The sequence below is a fragment of the Pristis pectinata genome, chromosome 26 (assembly GCF_009764475.1).
Source record: "Pristis pectinata isolate sPriPec2 chromosome 26, sPriPec2.1.pri, whole genome shotgun sequence".
Taxonomy (NCBI): Eukaryota; Metazoa; Chordata; class Chondrichthyes; order Rhinopristiformes; family Pristidae; genus Pristis; species Pristis pectinata.
In genome coordinates, this window is record NC_067430.1 from 16,873,731 (window position 1) to 16,892,822 (window position 19,092).

General features: G+C 39.1%; 2 protein-coding genes across 12 annotated transcripts in view; both read right to left on the reverse strand.

Annotated features, from left to right (window-relative positions):
• The window catches only part of ubr4 (ubiquitin protein ligase E3 component n-recognin 4), a 166,950-nt gene extending 158,382 nt beyond the window's left edge, over positions 1-8,568 (reverse strand). For 10 of the 11 annotated variants that reach the window (XM_052039092.1, XM_052039094.1, XM_052039091.1 and 7 more), the window contains exon 1: positions 8,381-8,568. In XM_052039092.1, coding sequence (XP_051895052.1) covers positions 8,381-8,514 — 134 coding nt within the window. In that variant the 5' untranslated portion in view covers positions 8,515-8,568. The remainder of the gene's footprint in view (positions 1-8,380) is intronic. The other variant, XM_052039095.1, reaches the window with a different exon arrangement.
• Positions 8,569-10,185: 1,617 nt separating this feature from the next.
• The window catches only part of emc1 (ER membrane protein complex subunit 1), a 28,312-nt gene continuing 19,405 nt past the window's right edge, over positions 10,186-19,092 (reverse strand). Inside the window, exons 15-22 of the mRNA XM_052039158.1 lie at positions 18,757-18,918; positions 17,884-18,003; positions 17,118-17,255; positions 16,218-16,391; positions 15,252-15,462; positions 14,413-14,497; positions 12,919-13,048; positions 10,186-11,723 (exon numbers count right to left, since the gene is read on the reverse strand). Of these exons, the coding sequence (XP_051895118.1) occupies positions 11,544-11,723; positions 12,919-13,048; positions 14,413-14,497; positions 15,252-15,462; positions 16,218-16,391; positions 17,118-17,255; positions 17,884-18,003; positions 18,757-18,918 (1,200 nt within the window). The 3' untranslated portion in view covers positions 10,186-11,543. The remainder of the gene's footprint in view (positions 11,724-12,918; positions 13,049-14,412; positions 14,498-15,251; positions 15,463-16,217; positions 16,392-17,117; positions 17,256-17,883; positions 18,004-18,756; positions 18,919-19,092) is intronic.

Sequence of the window (19,092 nt, forward strand, 5' to 3'; positions counted from 1 at the left end):
TTTGCTCAAGATGAAAGAGCAGACCAAAGCATCATGAAGGGAAGAGCCCCTTGAAATGCTGAAAGGGGAGGGGAAGATGTAGCTGATGGCCAAATTTCATTGGTGGAAATTGAAACTCTCGTTTATGTGGAAAGTCTCATCAAAAGGTGCAAATAACAGAGATAGAAGATATTAATCGAGTGAGAGCAGCAAGTGGGACAGACTGCATACTATGTGTATTTAGGCAGAATTTGCTGAGGATCTATCTAATATACCAAGGAAAACATAACACATTGTATTTGCTGGGGAAGGGCTATTTGTAGCCAGCATGTCATTACGCATTGTTAGAAATGTTTAATATGTGCACAGCATAACCCTAGGAAGTACACATCAGAAACCAGTCCAGACCAAAAGGCCCTTGGGAAAATTTGCAAATTGCTTTTACAGAGCCCCTGCCTAAGAGCCAAGAGAAAACTTAACAACGAGTAATAATGGATCAGTCTATTAGGTAGGTAAAGGGTCCTCCATCATGAAATCATGCTGCAAATACAGCTGCCAGAGCACAGGCAGAGTTCCCCTTCAGATAGGTTTCAACCAAGGAAGCCATACAGACTGCTCAAAGTCAAACAGAGATGTCACATAGTCCCTGAGCTCAGGCACTGGGGAGTGTATAAATCAAACTGCTGCCTCAGAAGCAATTACAAGTCAAAGTCAAATTTATTGTCATATGCACAGGTGCAATGAAAATCTTACTTGCTGCAGCATCACAGGCACATATAATCATAAGCAGCATTCACCAGAAACACAAATTAAACAAATAAAACAATTTTTACAAGAAAAAACACAATTAGAACAAAAGAACAAAGTCCATTTTAGTGCAAAGTGATCAAACTGGTCATTGTATGGGCAGAAATTGGTTGAATGTGCTGATGAAGTTACAGGTACCTAAGCAAATAGTAAGAATGACTCCTTATGGACTAATAAATGGAAGTTCATTGGAACCCCTTGAGTTACTGGTGAAAAGTATTATGTATTATATAATAGAACTGTGCAAGTATCTTAATTTATGAAAGCAGAAGCAAAACAGTGACAAGAATCTGATGATAGAGATAGACATGAGTGGGAATTTAAGTTAGATGAGTGCTCTGAGGATGGAGCCGAACGTAAGAGTCATGCCACACAATCCTGGTCTATTGCTAGATATAGCCTCGTACAGTCCAGAGCAGATGGAAACATAGGCATCACGTTAAGCTATATGACTTGCCTTCTGTTTCTGATACCTGGAAGGTCAGCAGTAGATCACTTCACAATCTCCAATCAGATAAACTACAAGAGCAACTGCAGTATGGTGAATAGCAGGATCAGTGATCACCCTCTCAATGATCAAGACTGCATGGCAAGTGCCTACTGCGCACATCAACAAGGACACCTATCTGGATCCTAGGCAATACATGAAGTTATCTCTAAAAGAGGAAACTCAAAATAAGATATGGCATTGAAGCAGAAATTGAAACTTGCAATGTCTGACATTAAATCAGTATTAAATGAAAGTTGTTTTAATTCAACCACTGTTATGAACTTGCTTTTGTATCAGGCAGTCTATATTAATGCATTTTATTTCAATGACTGCAACCTGAGAGCTCGTTTTTCAGACTGGCTCCTCCTACATCCAAGCACACAAGTTTTGTCAAATAAGGAACTGTAAACTCAATTAGAAAATAAAGATACTAAATCAACTTTTCAGAACAAAAACAATGAGCTGGGAAAACAATAGTTCTTTTCCAAATTTCAGTTGAAGAATTTCTGCCGTAGTTTAAGAATAAGTGTCTTTCAAAAGCATCCACAAGCTATACGAAATTCTAATCATTATCATCTTTCTTGTACATAATAGCAAAGTTTTGTTAATGTGACAATTTCTATCTTTTTTTGCAGTTATCTGACAAAACTTAGAGGAGTCTGAATAAAGAATTGCAAAATGCCATAATTTACTTCATTTGTTCACAGGAATGTGTGCTCTCTTTCTTTGATGTCTTGTTTTATCAGTTAGTAAGTATTGATTTGAATTAACAGTGGAAGGAATACAGACTGGAATTCCACAATCCTAATATTGATAAAACTTGTGTGTAATTCCATTAAATATTGTGGGCAATGCAAGAGCCTCTCATTCCAGATACAAGGTTCTGACATATTACTATATTTTTGATTTGAATGCTTCTTTCCCTTAAAGGGATACATGTTACTTGTTAGCTTTGTATTAATTAGTTAAATTTTAGCTATTGCTTGTTTACTATCATTCCTTTTAATGTAGTTTCCCCATCTACCACTGCTAACTAACACCTCTGTACATAGCTTAGACCAAAATAGCTCTTCCCTCAGTTTCTCTACATGCAGCACTGATCTAGAAAGTCACATCTTACACTATAAAATTTGTTCTCCACACTGGGTCTGTTAATTTGGTTTACCCAGTCTACATGTCGATTAAAGTCCCCAATGATTATATTGCTACATGCATCTCTACTTTCCTGATTTTTACTGTCCTACACTACCATTACCTTTGGGGTCCTTTCTACAACTCCAAACATTTTCACATCCAGTCATTTCTTAGCTCCATTTAAACTGATTCTACTTCCTGAATTCCTGAGCTGTTGTCCTTCTTCTCTACTGTCTTTATCCCATTCTTTAATAAGAGTGGCACCCCACCTCCTTTTCCATTTTGCCTGTCTTTTCTAAAGTTCAATCATGGAATAATTAATTCCTAACCTTCATCTCTTTGCAAACGCATCTCTAATACCTATTAGATTATGCCCGTTTTAACAATTAATTCACCTATATTGTTATTAATGCTGCATGTATTCAAATAAAGGGCTTTCAATTTTGTTTTAATGATAAAATCTCAATATACATATTTTCAAGTTCTGCAAAAATGTTTTTAAATGAATATTTTAATATCAATTACTAAAGGGTGATAAATGTGAAAAAATATAAAATTGCCATGTACATCATCTTGTGTGATGCATGCAAAGTCTTTCTTACTAAAAAAAAATGGATAATGCCACATAGAAGCATTGACATAACCCTGTTCCAGCAATCAATTTGGTCACGCTTCTCAATCCCATTACCTGCCTTTGCTTTGTAATTCAATTCCCTCAACAAGAAAAATCTATGATCTCACTGCAAATTTCAATCAAAATCCAGCCTAAAGGATAATAAATGTAACTGCTGCTACATCTGTGTTCTAGTCAACAATTTAAGTGCGACAACACTGACCTCCCTCATTTGCATTTTGCAGACAACATATATTTGCGTAAACTCATTTCCAAATTACACATGATATCTTCAACATTCTTGCTCAGAAATGAAGATCAGCAATTGAAATCCTCCAAAATGTAGACAGTTAACATCTCCACAACTAGACATATTCTAGAGCCTGCCTGTATCAAACATTACAGGAAAGGGTGGCAAGGGATGGATAGGACAAAGGGAATATTTCTGGATGAATTGCATCCACAGCACCTTCTTAAAGTTCTCGTCACTACCAGTCATATTTCCAATGATACACTAAGACTGCAAACTATACTTATTCATCTACTGAATACAATTCTCCACAATGAGTCATCCAAGTCTCCAGAATCCTAGTTTCAGGTGTTCTGAAGTTGTTGGAGAGAATTTTCACTTTAACGCTATTCAGAATTTCAGGACAAAGTTTTTTCATGCTTGGTGAACTGGAGTCATAGTTATACTGTAGGAACCATGGCAGCCAATTTGCACAGCCGGGTACCACAAGCAACAATGAAATAATTGACCATCCACTTTTCATTTAATGATATTGGCTGAGGAACAAATGCTGCCTAGGGCATCAGGGAGAACTCTCCTACCCTTTCTCATGGTAGTGCCACACATTTTTTTTTAAATCCATCACAAAGCGATGGGGCCTCCATTCTGCGACTCATTGGGCAGTGTGAGCATTAGTATGAACTGCACAGAAGTAACAGGATGGATTTACTGTTCAAATCTCTGGACACACAATGTATTGACAGTTTCACTCACTCATTTTATTTGCAGTAATATTGCCATCCAGTATTAATAACAATGTACCCTTATTTAAAAAAAAAGTTATGCTGAAAATTAGTGGATCAAGATAGCACCTAAAGAACTTATTTTACTCCTGCTGACCTGCTAATGTGCAAGATAATGAAGGCCCATATGCTAGTGGTCACAGCACCACATTGGTTAGTAAAGCCTCACACTCTGACCAACCGTAACACTTTGCCCTAGGGAGGCAGCAGGAACTCTCCTCATATTTTGAGTTGCACCATTTTATTTGGTTGGGTACACAACACCAACAATTTTGTTAACAATCATTGCAGATGAAGTGTAACTTCTCTCATCAATGCACCCAAAATCAATCAAGTATAAATATTGCAGAACAAAACATTTTCCAACTTAATCCCAGTCTGTAATCATATCTCCACAGACGGCTGTGCAGAGAAATCTCATCATATTACTGAGGCTTATTATGTCCACTGTCTGTAGAGAGTGATTAGGCAAGAAGTGAATTCCAATTGCACTGCAGAAAGGCAAATCCAGGCAATATGACAACAGCAAGCATTTAAATCCAGTTACAGGATATAGATTATGTACTCAGAGGAGAAATGGCTTATTTATTTTACTCCACATTTCCAGCACATGAAAATACAAGTACACAGCAGATACTGTTGAAAGATCGCTGACCTGAAACATCAACTGTTTCTCTTGCTGCTGAGTTATAGCATTTTCAGTTCTTGTCATAGCATATTTCTCAGGAAGCATCACATAAATAACAGCTATCACTTGGATTTCACTTAGATGGATTGCTACAAATTGCCAGGAAATGGGAATGCATCTAGAGTCTTCAGGTCTGTACGTCAATAAAAAATTTATCAAATATTTTAAAAGGGAGAGCAGTTTAAGATAGTACTGTTCTTGGATAAAGGTTTTTATTTTTAAAAAACAAACCTCCATCTCAATCCTCGAGTATGTCCTGGACCACTGGTAAAGAAACACAACGGAGATGACAACATAACAGTATAGAGATGGTAGAGAAGTGGAAATGAAAGTATCGATTCAATAGACCCCATAAAATCTCTTAGCATTAAAACAAACACAGGATAGCAAACTTCTATCATTGCCCTCCCTCAGTTCTCCTCCATGTTGCAAACCATGAAAACGCTAATGACTGGAATTGTATCCAATCTCACCCCTAGAACATCGCTGCTGGAGATTCACAAGGCATCTTCAGCTGATCCATTAATGACTTTTCACAAGATCAGAACTAGGGATGCACACTAATATTGTCTTCAGTTCCATTCAAAGCTCATCTAAAAATTTAGGAGTGTCTACAAACACCAAAGCTTGAGCATTATTCAGACTTGGACTTTTACGTGGAAAGTCACAGCTGCAATACATGCCACTTTCATCATGAAAGTGTAATCACTGCAGCTTGATATTCAGTAGCTTCACTGTCACCAAATCCCCCATTATCAACAGACAGGGATGACCATTGACCAGGATCTAGATATGTGTCTTCAAGTGCACGGTAAACACTTGATCTTGTAAGACAAGTGGCTTCCTTCCTAACTCTACAAAGGCTTTAAACAACTACAAGGTGCAAGTCAGAAGTGTGATGGAATACTTTGAGCTTGCCTGGACGAGTGCAGTTCCAACTATAAGTTACAAAAATAGTGCAAAGCAGTCTGCTTGATTGGCACCTTATATACCACCCTTAACATTCACTACTTCTAACATCACCACGGAGTGTATCATCTACAAAATCCATTTCAACAACTCACTTCTTCTAAAACACAACCCAAATCCTTACAAGGCAGTAGGCACATGGGAACAACACCATTTGCCACACAACATCCTGACTTGTAGATACATTGTTATCCCCTCAACATCAATGCATAAAAGTCCTAGATCTCGCCACCTAACAATATTTTGGGGAACTTCACCCGAAGAAATGCAGCAGTTCAGAGAGACACTTAACTTCAGTTGCCAGGCCAATTATGGCTAAGCATTAAAAATGAGCATCGCCACTAATGCCCACATTCATCATATAGAACAAAAACATAACTGCACTCACAAAACGATCTCAACTAACAGCACAGCCTACCAGGTTCAGACAGGCAGGTATGCCAGGCTCTAACTATAGGCTGATCTACAGCCCTTTTAGATAGCATAATTTTTTTTAATTTTATTTACAGCGTGGTAACAGGCCCTTCCGGCCCAATGAATCCGCGCCGCCCATTTTTAAACCCAAATTAACCTACCCGTACGTCTTTGCAATGTGGGAGGAAACCGGAGCACCCGGAGGAAACCCACGCAGACACGGGAGAACGTACAAACTCCTTACAGACAGTGACGGGAATCGAACCCCGATCGCTGGCGCTGTAGTAGTGTTGCGCTAACAGCGATACAGGACATGCCCTCTTTACGTTACTACCATCAGGGAGGAGGTGCAGGAGCCTGAAGACCCACACTCAACATTACAGGAACAGCTGCTTCCCCTCCACCATCAGATTTCTGAACAGTCCATAAACACTACCTCATTATTCCTCTTTTGCACTATTTAATTTTGTAACTTATAGTAATTTTTATGTCTTGCACTGTACTGCTGCCACAAAACAACAAATTTCATGACATATGTCAGTGATAATAAACCTGATTCTGACAGCAGCTGTCCTGGAGCAAACCCCAATGCTCATGACTCCTCCAGCTCAGAAACCCAAGGCACTTATAAATATAACTGTCAGTGTATATTTTGTGATTGCACAGCTCCAAATGAACAGGGAGACTTTATACAAGAGGGCCAATTAAAGACATACATCAAAAATATGAAAGGATTCAGAAGGACGGTTAGAATATTCAGTAAAACAGGAACAACAATTAACTTTCTGATGGCATTGCTCTTTAGTCCAAGAACACAAAAGGTTTCAATATTATATTAAAAATTCAAAGCTTGCCAAATTGGAAGATTGTGAAACAAGTGATTGCAAATTAGAAGACAGAAACTGGGGATAAAGAGAGACAATGACAGGAAGGATGTGATCCTGGTGTTCTCAAGGGATCTGTGTTAAGGCTTTTACAAAATCACAGAATGGTTACAGCCAGAGATGGCAGTTATTCAGCTATTGGTTCTGTACCTCCCTATGCAAGAGCAATCCAGCAGGACCCACTTCCCTGCTATCTTCCCAAAACCCTGTAAAATTCTTTCCTTTCAAAAATTTATCCAGAATGTAATTTGCTTCATGACCACTCATGGAGAAAACGGGTGAGGCTGAGAGGAAGAGGAATTGACCCTGATCCCCATCCTTTTGTAAACTATCCTCTTTGGTTTCTCTAACTCTACTCTCTTTCTCAGTAATAGTTAATTTTTAAACTTTTCCTACTTCTGATGAAAAACTACTGACATATAATTAAAGCAAATTTTCTCTCCATTGATGCCGTCTGATCTACTGAGCTTTAAACAATAGAGAAAGATACTCAGTGATGCAGACACCCCTGGTTTACTCCATTCATTTGTGGCAAGCTTCTGGAAAGATAATATTGGGAGGGAAACAGTGTAAATTCTCAAATACTAGGCACCTAAATGTTTAAATTACAAGCAGAACCTCATACATTTGGCTCTCGTCAGTTTGGAAGATCATGAAGGGTGATCCAACCAAGGTGCAGAAAATCATAGACGGATTTTGATAGGACTGTTTACGTCTGGCGAACAAGCAATAAGCGATAAACAGCTCGTTTCCAGTAAATCTTACCCACCCCACCGAACTTTATCCTTCTACACCAGCTTCCTGAATCTTCCCCGTGTCTAAGTCCCGACTACTGGCGGCCGTGACAAGCCATCTTAGTTCCAGAAATCCCTTCCCTGAACCCCTCAGCCTCCCTCTCCCCCTTTGACCTTCGTCAAAACCACATCTCTGGACATCCCCGCGTTTCTGCCACTGATCGTAGTCCAAATGTAATTAGTGAAGCGCTCTGGGATATAGCTTCACATCGATACTGTTTACGTACAAGTTATTATATGATGAAAATAGCATAAGGGGGCGGAGTATTGGACAGGCCGAAGGGATTGAGGTGTATCAATCCCAGGCAATGAGGGGTGCGGTTTATATAACACCGCGGCACCTCCCCTCATTTCCATCACATTCTAGAAAGTTCGCGGCTGTTGGTTTAGGCCGAGGGATGTACGGCTGCTTCCTGACGTTTGCCTCAAACATCCCATTAGAATCAAAGACCGAATGTACAGCCAGTGGCCTCGTCCGGCCACAGAAGCCCCAAGGCCCAGGGTCGGGGCTGGGGCTGAGCCACTCGGCTTGCCTCTTTCCCTGGCCGTCCACAGAGCACGGCTTCCCAACGTTACCTGTTTATGACCGAGCTGAAGAGCTGAGCGATGTCTCGTGGCTCAAAGGTGGAATAGGAAGCAGCGAGAAGCGGGCGGACGGCGGCACTCCAGTCGGGATCGGGCTCCAGGGCCGAAGCCGAGTTCAGCGCCATCTTCCGTGGGCCGACTGGTGCAACAGACTAAACGCTCCGGGAAGAACCACGCGCAGGCGCGTTACAACGCGGGTACGCAGCGCAATCGGATCCGGAGTGCTGATGCCCAGTGAATCACGAGGTGTTCCGGTAATCCTGGCCAGTGGGCACTCCAAATAAGTCCCACTCGCCCAGAACAAAAAAGGGGCCAATCAGGTTTCGACTCCTTCCCCCATATTTTAAACTTTGTTAATATTCATCTTTCCTCTTTGGTACGTTATCTTTCAAAATCCTGACATTAAAAACAAAGATCAGGTGGTATGGATAACCTCCTAGTACACAGTTTGTTACAACTGAATTGTACAAAGGTACCTCGAACCAAACGTAGTCAAAACTAAGAATTCTATGCAAATAACAGGAAAGGAAGCAAATGACATACAAATATTGCTAAAAATAGGAATATTAGATTACTAGTTGTGTCAAATCTACAACCCAGGTAGGCCCTTGGTCTGTAACACTTTTTATTATCCACACCACTCTTCCCACTCTTTTTTCCACCTCCTCCATCCAATTCTACTCTTTAACACATGCTAATACAGAGAGAAAAATTCTAATTGGGTTTTGAAGTTAATTGCCCACAGTTTTGCATTTACATCTAGGCCAGTAGATTGTTCATGAGACAAGAGAACTGATTACACTCAAGTCACAAGTGAATTTTCATTTGTTTGTTTTTCCTCCCTCTGAAATACTGGCTATAAATCTATAAATGCTTCTTACATCACCTGCTAAATCTCCAGATTTAAACTGGAATCTCCAGTAGCATATGAAAATTTCAATGCTCTGGGAACTGCGGCAAACACTGAGTCATTGTGGACAGAAAGGCCTACCATCTACAGTTGCACTGAAGCATCCAAGATTGTGGTTTTGCATTTGCCTATTTTAGGCAAAAAGCCTGTGGCTTGAAGGTCTCAGGGTCAGTTATACATTAAAATTCCTAAAATACATCTTATCTGAGAAAAGATTCAAGGTGAAATTCACAAACAGTAAATATGAGTTTTCATGAATATACTCACTTTCGCATCATTTAGCTGTTGGCCTTGGTTCATTGATAAAACTCAAAATTCAAGGATTGAGGATTCTAATCTGTATCAAGAATTTAGCATGTAATCTAATGTGAGAGTTTAGGGTAGTATTGAGAGAGTATTGTATTGTCAGCAGTCCCATCAGCTCACTCAGGTGAAAACAAATGATCCACTCCACTATTTGAAGACCAAAGATTTCCACAGGTATCTGACCTACACTCAATCAACATGCCAAGAACAGTTATTTGTCTCATTGTTCTTTGTGGGACCTTGCCGTTTCACAGATGTGTTAAACTTGGTATTTGGTTTACAAAATACACAATTCATGTTAATGACAATTAAAAGTCACAATCACTGCAGCAGCACCCAGCCATTGTATTAAATGGCAGGACATTTATAACCTACATAAAATGTTATAAATTTATAACCCCAAAATTAGAATAAAGATCAAAAGCACTGTAACCCACAGTGAAGAGAAACAGTGATGATCTATGACATGATTGTACAAATATTAAATGTCAGACAATTTGGAAAACAGCATTACTGTTGATTTTGTTGTTTCCCACCTCAAATATAACATTATCCACAACTAAAGATGAAGGAAACAAAGTTCAATGTCACAGTAACATTTTATTTAATGGTTTCAAAAACAATATCTCAAACATAAATTAATATTTCTATTTAACAAATTTCAATGCATTAATTTTTAGGTGTTCAGTATCAATGTTTTTGATGTGGCTGTACTTGAATTTTAGGCAAAGGACAGAGTAAAACACCTAACTAGGAAAAGGTTACAACTATCATTCGAACCCTCCATTTCCTGCAAAACAGTGATGAAACTTGGGCAAATAATTAGAATGTCAGATATTCACAAAGATCTGGCTTAAATTCTGTTAATTCACTCATCCATTGCACATTTTAAGTTGACTCTAAATGCCTGTCAAGGTCAGATTTTCAGGAGTCAAATATTAAACATCCAAAATAGTTAAAATCCTCTATTCCTATTGTACACCTTCAAACGTCAAATTTTTCAAGATTTTTTGCTTTTCACACATTTGTTAGGTGGAGATGCACTCACTCAATTCAAAACTGCCTCACACACCAACTTGGCAATAAAATAAAAAAAATTAACTACTGTTTTCAAATTCTCGCAAGAATCAATCAACAGTCCCGCATCAATTACCTCAAATATTATCAACATGCAATTGTAAATTTTTCTTATCATCTCCAGGAAGAGGCAAACGTAACCATGTCACTAAAAGATGCAAGTCAGTAGTTTATTGTCCAATTTAGGTGTAACTGGGGCTGCAGATAATGCTGAAGGGTGGAGGGTGCTGCAGGGGAACAAAAAGCTCTTCAGCATCACCTAGTGGCAGGGCTACAACATGGAAAATCCAGCTCTTTCCAAAACAGTCAATGTCCTGCCTCACAGATGAGAGTTAGACCAAAGGGACATCGTCAGAATGATAGACAAAAAGACCAAGGTTTTCTGTCCAATGACCGACAAGGAAGCTAGTGTCCAGCATTCATATTTATAGGGAACCTGAGCTAGAGGCAACATCCATCTTCAAATAAAGTATCAACCAGTTCTAAAAATGCAGCAGAGGCTAAAGATTTAAAGCAGAGCACCAGGTAACATTCAAATTCAGCTGTCATTAATTGTTACACATTACTTTCAAAGGTTCCCCTTTCATCTCCTAGCCATTTTGCAGGAACAAAAATATCTTTCATCTCAAAAAAAATTCTGATCAATAGAAACACAAATTAATTTTTACAACAATGAAACCAACTTTTGTTAAAATCTGCTCATGAAAGTGTCCATCACTCTGTTTCCGATCAAGAGTGTGTTACCAAAAATATACATAGTATGTACATGGGCGCAAGAGCATTTGGGTCCCTATTAACATTGCACCCATCTTCAGCTCCACTCAATGAGGAGACAACTATTCTCTTCCAATCTGATGACATCTATCGCCAGGCTCGATTCAAAAGCTTCACCTGCGCAAGGCGCTTTGTGATCATGGTTGTAAAAACCAGTCCAAGGAGAACGCTGCTGATAAGCACGTAATCATAATCATCTTTTAAAACATCAAATTGCTTTGATGGATAAACTCGGGTCTGGAAGATGTCCAATCCATAGACAACAACCTGAAACAGACAAAACATGCTCATTGGTTAGATCTAGGGTGCCAGTGATTCTCTTCCCACTGCAACAAAGCTCTGGTTGGGCTCAGCTCATCAAGGGAATGGTTGCACTAAATACCTGTCTTCTTCCAAGGCCTTTATCATGCCTGGAGAAGGAACACACAGCATCTACTTGTATGATTGACGACTTCCACCATGTCAAGATATAGAATAATCTACTATAATTGTGTGCGCTACTGAAATCCTGACTTAGCCAAGTGAATTAATGTTACAGGACCATGAATGAAGTCTGAAACATTAAAACTCCCTATATTCAACTGTGGACAAGTGATTTCAGCTCAGCAATAAAAATAAACGGATATACATAACACATGGCATAGTCTGAAGACAAACAGTATTTAACGTAAAGCTGCCTTTGATACCAAGTGCTCACAATATTTTATTTACCTTGTGGATTAAGATCGATGCTGTTAACAAAAGCAGTCAATGAGAAACTAACAGTGTTACTGATGGCCAACGTAAAAGCAGCATTGCAACAGTTAGACAAGTAGTAATGCACAAGTACACGTTACAAAATGGAGAATAGTCACATATTGGGACATGCCACATTCCATTTCTGTGGTCTCAGACAGAACTGACTAGTTGGACTTCTGCTTGTTGAGCTAGATACACAAGGCCACTGAATACTAAGGGCTATTGTTCTGGCTCAGAGTCAATGAACAAGGTGTCTGTGAGCATGCCAAGACGACCCATAACTATCTATTATCTGTCCATAAGATGGCTAAACTGTCCCCATATACCTTATTAGACACCTGGTTGGGTACGCATGCAATCAATTGTTAATATTCTTGGTCTGTAGCAATTGGGAATGAACTGGAAAAGAGGTACAATAATAGATGCTTTCCTGTTCTCCAGCGGTGGTTGCCTGTGATTTTCAGTGGTTCTTCCCACCAGTGTATATACTTTAAAAATAAAACCTTTAGTGCTTGAAACAGACCTGGGTCCCATGTGATTCTTAAATTGTTCATTTCCACTAACATACTAAACCCCAGTTTGGCAATCACACCCCTGGTCAACAACTACAACAAACTAGTTCTATGGCTGGCTGCAAAAGAACCAGGCTCATGGGCATTAACGGTCATCGCCTATTCTTATAAACTGTCAAAGATTGACTGAAAGCAGGCTATTACACACTCACAAGGCAGGTGGACTCCAGACCAGATGGAGCCGTGTAAATCCCCCGTACTCTGGAAACAGATTGATTGTAGTTGATGTACCATTCTGATCGGATTGGTAGTTCTGGAGCATAAGGAATCAAATTCTCCTCTCTGAAAGAGACAACAATAAGGAGTTATAAAAAAACTGACTTAAAATTCTGGTGTTACAAAGCACCATGACAGGCTTAAAATAGGAGCACAGGAACAGGAGTAGCCTCTTGAACTTGTTCTACCATTCGGTGAGATCATGCCTGATTCTGTGACGTTTCTCCATATCTCTTAATTCCTTGGCTAAAAATCTAACTAATATCAATATACAATCAATATCAATTCCTGATTTCAGAAAGGGTCCTATTTCTGCCAACTTCATTCATGTAAACATGATTCTTAATTTCACTTACAAAAACCCAATTCTAATGTTTTAGGCCCACAATTTCTAGATTATTCCAATCTGCAAAAAAAAATTATCTTTAGCCAATTTCTATAAACCATTGCTCATACCTCTGCTGAACCTCCTAAATTCCAGAAAATGCATACCCTAATTTATGCAATCTCTCTATGTAATTCAGGTAAATCTTTTGAGGCCATTATATCTGTTTTTAAATGAGGTTGTACATGTTGTCTAACCAGCACATTTATAGCTAAAGCACAAGTTCTGTCTCCTATAAGACATAGGAGCAGAATTATGCCATTTGGCCCATCAAGTCTGTTCCATCATTCAATCATGGCTGATTTACTTTCCCTCTCAACCCCATTCTCCTGCCTTCTCCCCATAAAGGCCAACATTCCATTACCATTTATGATCATTTTCTTTACCTGTCTATGATCTACGTACTGAGACCTCTCAATTTCTTAGGCCTTCAGTTTTTAATCATTTTACCATTTACCAAGTATACTATCCTGTTCAGGTCCACAGAGGATGATCTCACATTCACCAGTTTTGCCATTTATTGCTGCCATCAACAATGTCATTGATAAATTTGGATATGAACTAGTGTCTAAAACACTGAATAGTTGTGGCTGTAACACGGATCCTTGAGGGATCCCACTGGTAACATCCTACCAATTATTCCTCCTGCCACTCAACCAATTACCTAGTGACATCAACAAATTGTCTTTAACCCGAGCTTCAACTTCAGTAAACTTTCTCTTATGAGGATATTGTCAAATGCTTTCTGGACATACAGGTAAATAACAGCCATGAATATTCTCCTTCAGTATCTTCAAAAAAATTCTTCTGATGTGACCCATCTTCACAAATCTATGCTGGGTCTCCCTGATCAACTGAACGTTTTCAAACTGTAAAATCATTCTATCCTTAATTATATAAACTGATAAATATAAAGCCAGGTGGATCAACTGAATTCTGTTCCACATTCACCAAATATACACCAACAGATACACAGATTTGATATTGGTTCTACCCACCTGCAGATCACAATTCCTGTACCAAACATGGGAGCACATCAACTTACCGGCTTTGCTCAGATGGAACTTCCGGGCGTCGAGGATCCAGAAATGCTTTTGGTAAAGAAAGAACGCCTCCAGAGTGCAATGCAACTGCCAGACAGAAAAGTACCCATTAGAATCAAAGATTAATTGGGGAACACAACAAGTCAGTCCAACTCCATCATTTCCTGGTAATATAGAATGGTAGAATCCTATTACGATGATAGATTTATTCAGCCTATCATACCAATGCTGGATCTCTGAAACGTCTATCATTTTACCACAACCCTTTTAACATTTTCCCTCTCAAGTATTTATCCACGCTTAAAAGTTTGAACAGTTTTCATTTTTTAAATTTCTGTTGAAGCAATTCATTTTCTGGCATCCAATGCAAATAAAAGCAATTCTAAACTCTCTCCTGGTTTTCTTCAATAATCTATTGGACATCCTCTAAATCTAGCAATGCAGTTGGTTTAGCCTACTTGCTTTATCAAACCTTTCATAACTTTTTAAACTCTTCTACGCATCTGTCAGGTTCTAATTTCTCCCTGTAATAAAAGTCGATCAATCTTGGGATCATCTCAACAAATCACTTCTGCACCCGATCCTTGGCTTTGACATCACAATATTCTAACTGCAGCAAACAAACCATTAGTAATATACGGAAACTTAAGAAATTCAGGAATTCAAAGCCAGGACACAACAAATCAATAATCATTTAGCTTATAGGGATGCCTGGCTTTTTAATCCACACGAGGGAAAAAAAAAATCAAACATTCAGCAGAACATACATTACAGTAACTGGGCCTGTAAGACCCCACTCACCATCTCCCCATTATGTGCCTAGGAAAGATCTTCTACTTACTCAGCAGGTGGCGGCTGGTGATCCCTTTCTCTGTGATTGTGGATTCCACCAGACTGATGGCTGATGGAAATATATAGGACTGCTGAAAGATGATGGGTGAGAGAGGACGGTCAAGCGAGCTGAATGCTGTGCTGTTGTATTGCTCTGTTCCCTCATATAGTTCCAAAACGGTCATCTCATTCCTCCGGGATTTTGTGTTCCAGTACTTGTACTGGTAAAGGAACAGCAGACAACAGAGTTAAGAATGAGTCATACGTTGTAAACCCAGTCTATACAGTACCAAAGAACTAATTAGATTAAACTGCAGCAAAGGAACAGTGGACGAGAACAAGCTGTTCAAGAAAAGCAACTGAACAGCTGGTGAGATAATGGGAATGGAGATGGGGAAACCCAACGTAGTGATCATTCCAAAAAAAGTCTTGTGTCCACCGTTAGTAGAAAAAAAATTACACTCACAGCTAAGACTTAGGTGCAGCTCACACAAATCAGATGTGGGAACTTATTGCACTAATAAGTGTTGCATTTCATTAACACTTGGTTTACTTGAAATTGAAAACTTGTATGTAGAATCAAAAGATTAAAAATGTACAACAGTGTTTAATTCCAGATCCAGATGTTCAAAATCCTCATTCAGCTTTTTCTCCACTTTCAATCACTATCTAGAAATTCTCATTGGAAACATGCTCAGCTGGATCTCAGTTGAAGGGATCGAACTCGGTTGTAAGGCCCACCGCAGCCAACTTGGACACTAATGTGACATTTTATGCTTCTGCAGAATATTTCACATAGAGAAATATTTCCATACATATACAGTAGGAGGAAACCACAGATCATTAAAGGAGGAAGATGAAGGAGCAATTAAGCAAAAACGTTTACAGAGTGAGATTTGAATGGCTAAGATAGGCATATTGTGGAAGATGAACAGACATCACTATTTCCCCAATTTACTATATTCTCCATCCTTACCACCACCCAGTTCTCTGAATGCACAACATTAACGGGTCCCCTTGCTTTCCGCTGCACAGACTCGTGAATGATTCGTCCAGTCACCCCGTCAATAAGGTAGACACAAATGAAGGTGCGTTCATGGTGCGTATCTGTGCTCTCAGTCACCACTGCCAACAAATTAGGATTCAGATACTGGAAAACAAAACTCAGACATCAGGGAACACAGAAAAGAATCTGACAGCTGGTAAATAAATCATGAAATTAGGCAACTATAAACAACACAAAATAGTTACAAATCATGACCACAGAATCTTGTTATAATAATCTCACATTCTCATCAGAGATTGGTCAACACATCAATTGTAAAACAAGGGATTATCTGTTGAGGTTTATTAGAGAATGAACAGTGAGCCCCGGTTGTACCATGTTTGATTGATCAATTGAACAGCAAAGTGAAATTCATTCTCATTTACCCTATCGGGAGAATCATACAATGCAACAAGAGCAACTGCTGTGCATTGCCGCAGTTAAAGGATCCTACCCCATTTTGTTCATTCAATGCTGTGCATTGTTTTCTATTTTGCAATGCCAGTCCATTTTTACCTTTGTTTTACTATCTAGGGATACCAGGGTGCAGTTCAGAAAGATCCCAGATTTTCATTATCGCCAGCGTTCTACGTTTTAACAAGAGATCGAGAAAACAACTTGGACTAAATTGTAGGCTGAGAGCCATGGTGCATTTTTCCACATACACTACAGACAAGTGCATGCCATGGGCACATTCAAGTACTGCCTTCTATTCAAATTAAAACAGACCGACTTTTAATTCTATACAACTTCTAAAATGGCATCAACATGTCTAAAGCTAAAATACGAGGAAGGTTACAAAAAAAAAAGTGGTGTCCCTGTTGCCAGTACCTTATAAAGGACGCTCCGATCTCCCATGACCCGGCCCTGAGAGTGTACATGCTCATTCGACCGCTTTCCCTTCACAATCACTATTTTTTGTGTGTCTGTTGGAATCACCACTTCCCAAATTTCTTGCGTTCCAAGATCCTGCAAGGAAAGAAAGTGAATTGAATGATAATTAAACCACTCAATGGTAGAAAATCAATCTTCATTTCAACAGGACTAATTAGACAGAAGTTTTAAAAAAAAGAGCAAAATTGACCATGAAACTGCTATTAATTGTTGCACCAAACAACTAATTCACATATGCCCTTTTGAAAAGAAAACATCTCAACCTTAACTGGTCTGGAATATGGAACACAGAACAGTACCATACAGGCTGTTTGGCCCATGATGTCTGTGCCGACTAGGATGTCAAATTAAATTAATTCAATCTGCCTGTGCACATACAGAACAAAGAAATGCAACTCCAATCCCACACCAACTTGGTTACTCTTAAACCTTTCCTGAAGTAACCTAGTGAGCTTCCTAGTTATGCCAAACTGTTTCTCACATGCCAAGAATGCATTTTTAAACAACTATATGAGACTTTTATGTTAATTTCCTATATCAACTACTGCATTAACTGTCTACATACACACTCACAGCAAAGCAAAATGTGTTACATCCTGTTACGTATCCATTGTCCTGGATCTCAGAGGGCAGTATACTTGAGGGTAAGCTTTTACAGACACTTCAGTTTGTTTAAAAACAGGTTAAAACCTGATTACACTACCTTATGCAGACTGTATCCATTCAACTTTCCCCAAACAGGGTCCACCAAATAGAAAAAAATTACAGGGGCAGAGTTCTGTAGTTGCTGCAGGATATTTCTGCTTGAGGGAAAGACCGTTACCTGCCAAGGAGATAAAATAAAGAAGAGTCACCCTTCTCTGTTTTACAATGAGACAATATTCAGCACTCAGCTGGAATAGACAGATCACAGTGAGGGAGTCCAGAAGGCTGCAACATTCCCAGATGGAAGATGAGATGCTGGTAGTTAAGTTTAATTTTAGACTCGGTGGGAAAGCTTAAGAGACCACTGACAAATAGGTCCGAGTTAGAGTGAGATGGAGATTTGAAATGTCAGACAACTGGAAGCTCAGTCATCCCAGTAGACTAAATAAAGGCGCTGTGTAAAGCAATCACCCAATCTCATTTTGGTTATGGCTAATGCTAATGGCTTCATCAACAGTTCATCATCACAGCAATCCTGGCATCACCCATCCATCCCTCACCCACACTCACTGCAACTTAAAACTGACTTGTTCTCTCTCCCAGTTCTGGCAAAAGGTCATTGACCTGAAACATTAACTCTGTTTCTCTTTCCACAGATGCTGAGTTTTTAAATTTTCTGTTTTGGTTTCAGATTTCCAGCATCTGCTTTTTTTTATTGTTTTCAACGTCCTGTAACTGTTGTGCCACTGAGCCTAGTTAACAACATTATTTTATTCTGAATTACTACATTAAAAATAGCTGTCTCATGAGATCAGTTAGACCAACAATTTAATATCTTGAAATACATCACAATCAGCACTAATTATTAATGCTAGAAGGAAGAAGATCAGCCCAATTAACCCACTATCACAATCACGAGATTTGGCATTACCTTATGCTCATCATCAATTAGGAGCAGAACTTTAGCATAATCTTGGTCCACAATTGGAAGCAGCAAAGACTGAAGAATAGGGCGGGTCAAAGCTGGTGGATTGATCTGACTCCGCTTTCCAAAAATTGGATTGAAAACATGAAGAGAACTTAATCCAGTTTCCTGATTGAAGAGACAGAAAAGAAAATGGGAAAAGGGATAACATTTTAATCAATGTCAAAATACAATATGTCACGTTTTTAATTAAATTCCGTATAAAAAAGTAAGGACAGCACAAGTAATGAATGGTTCAGGAATGTGGCTTAGACAGATGTAAAATTGACTAGTTAAGCCACA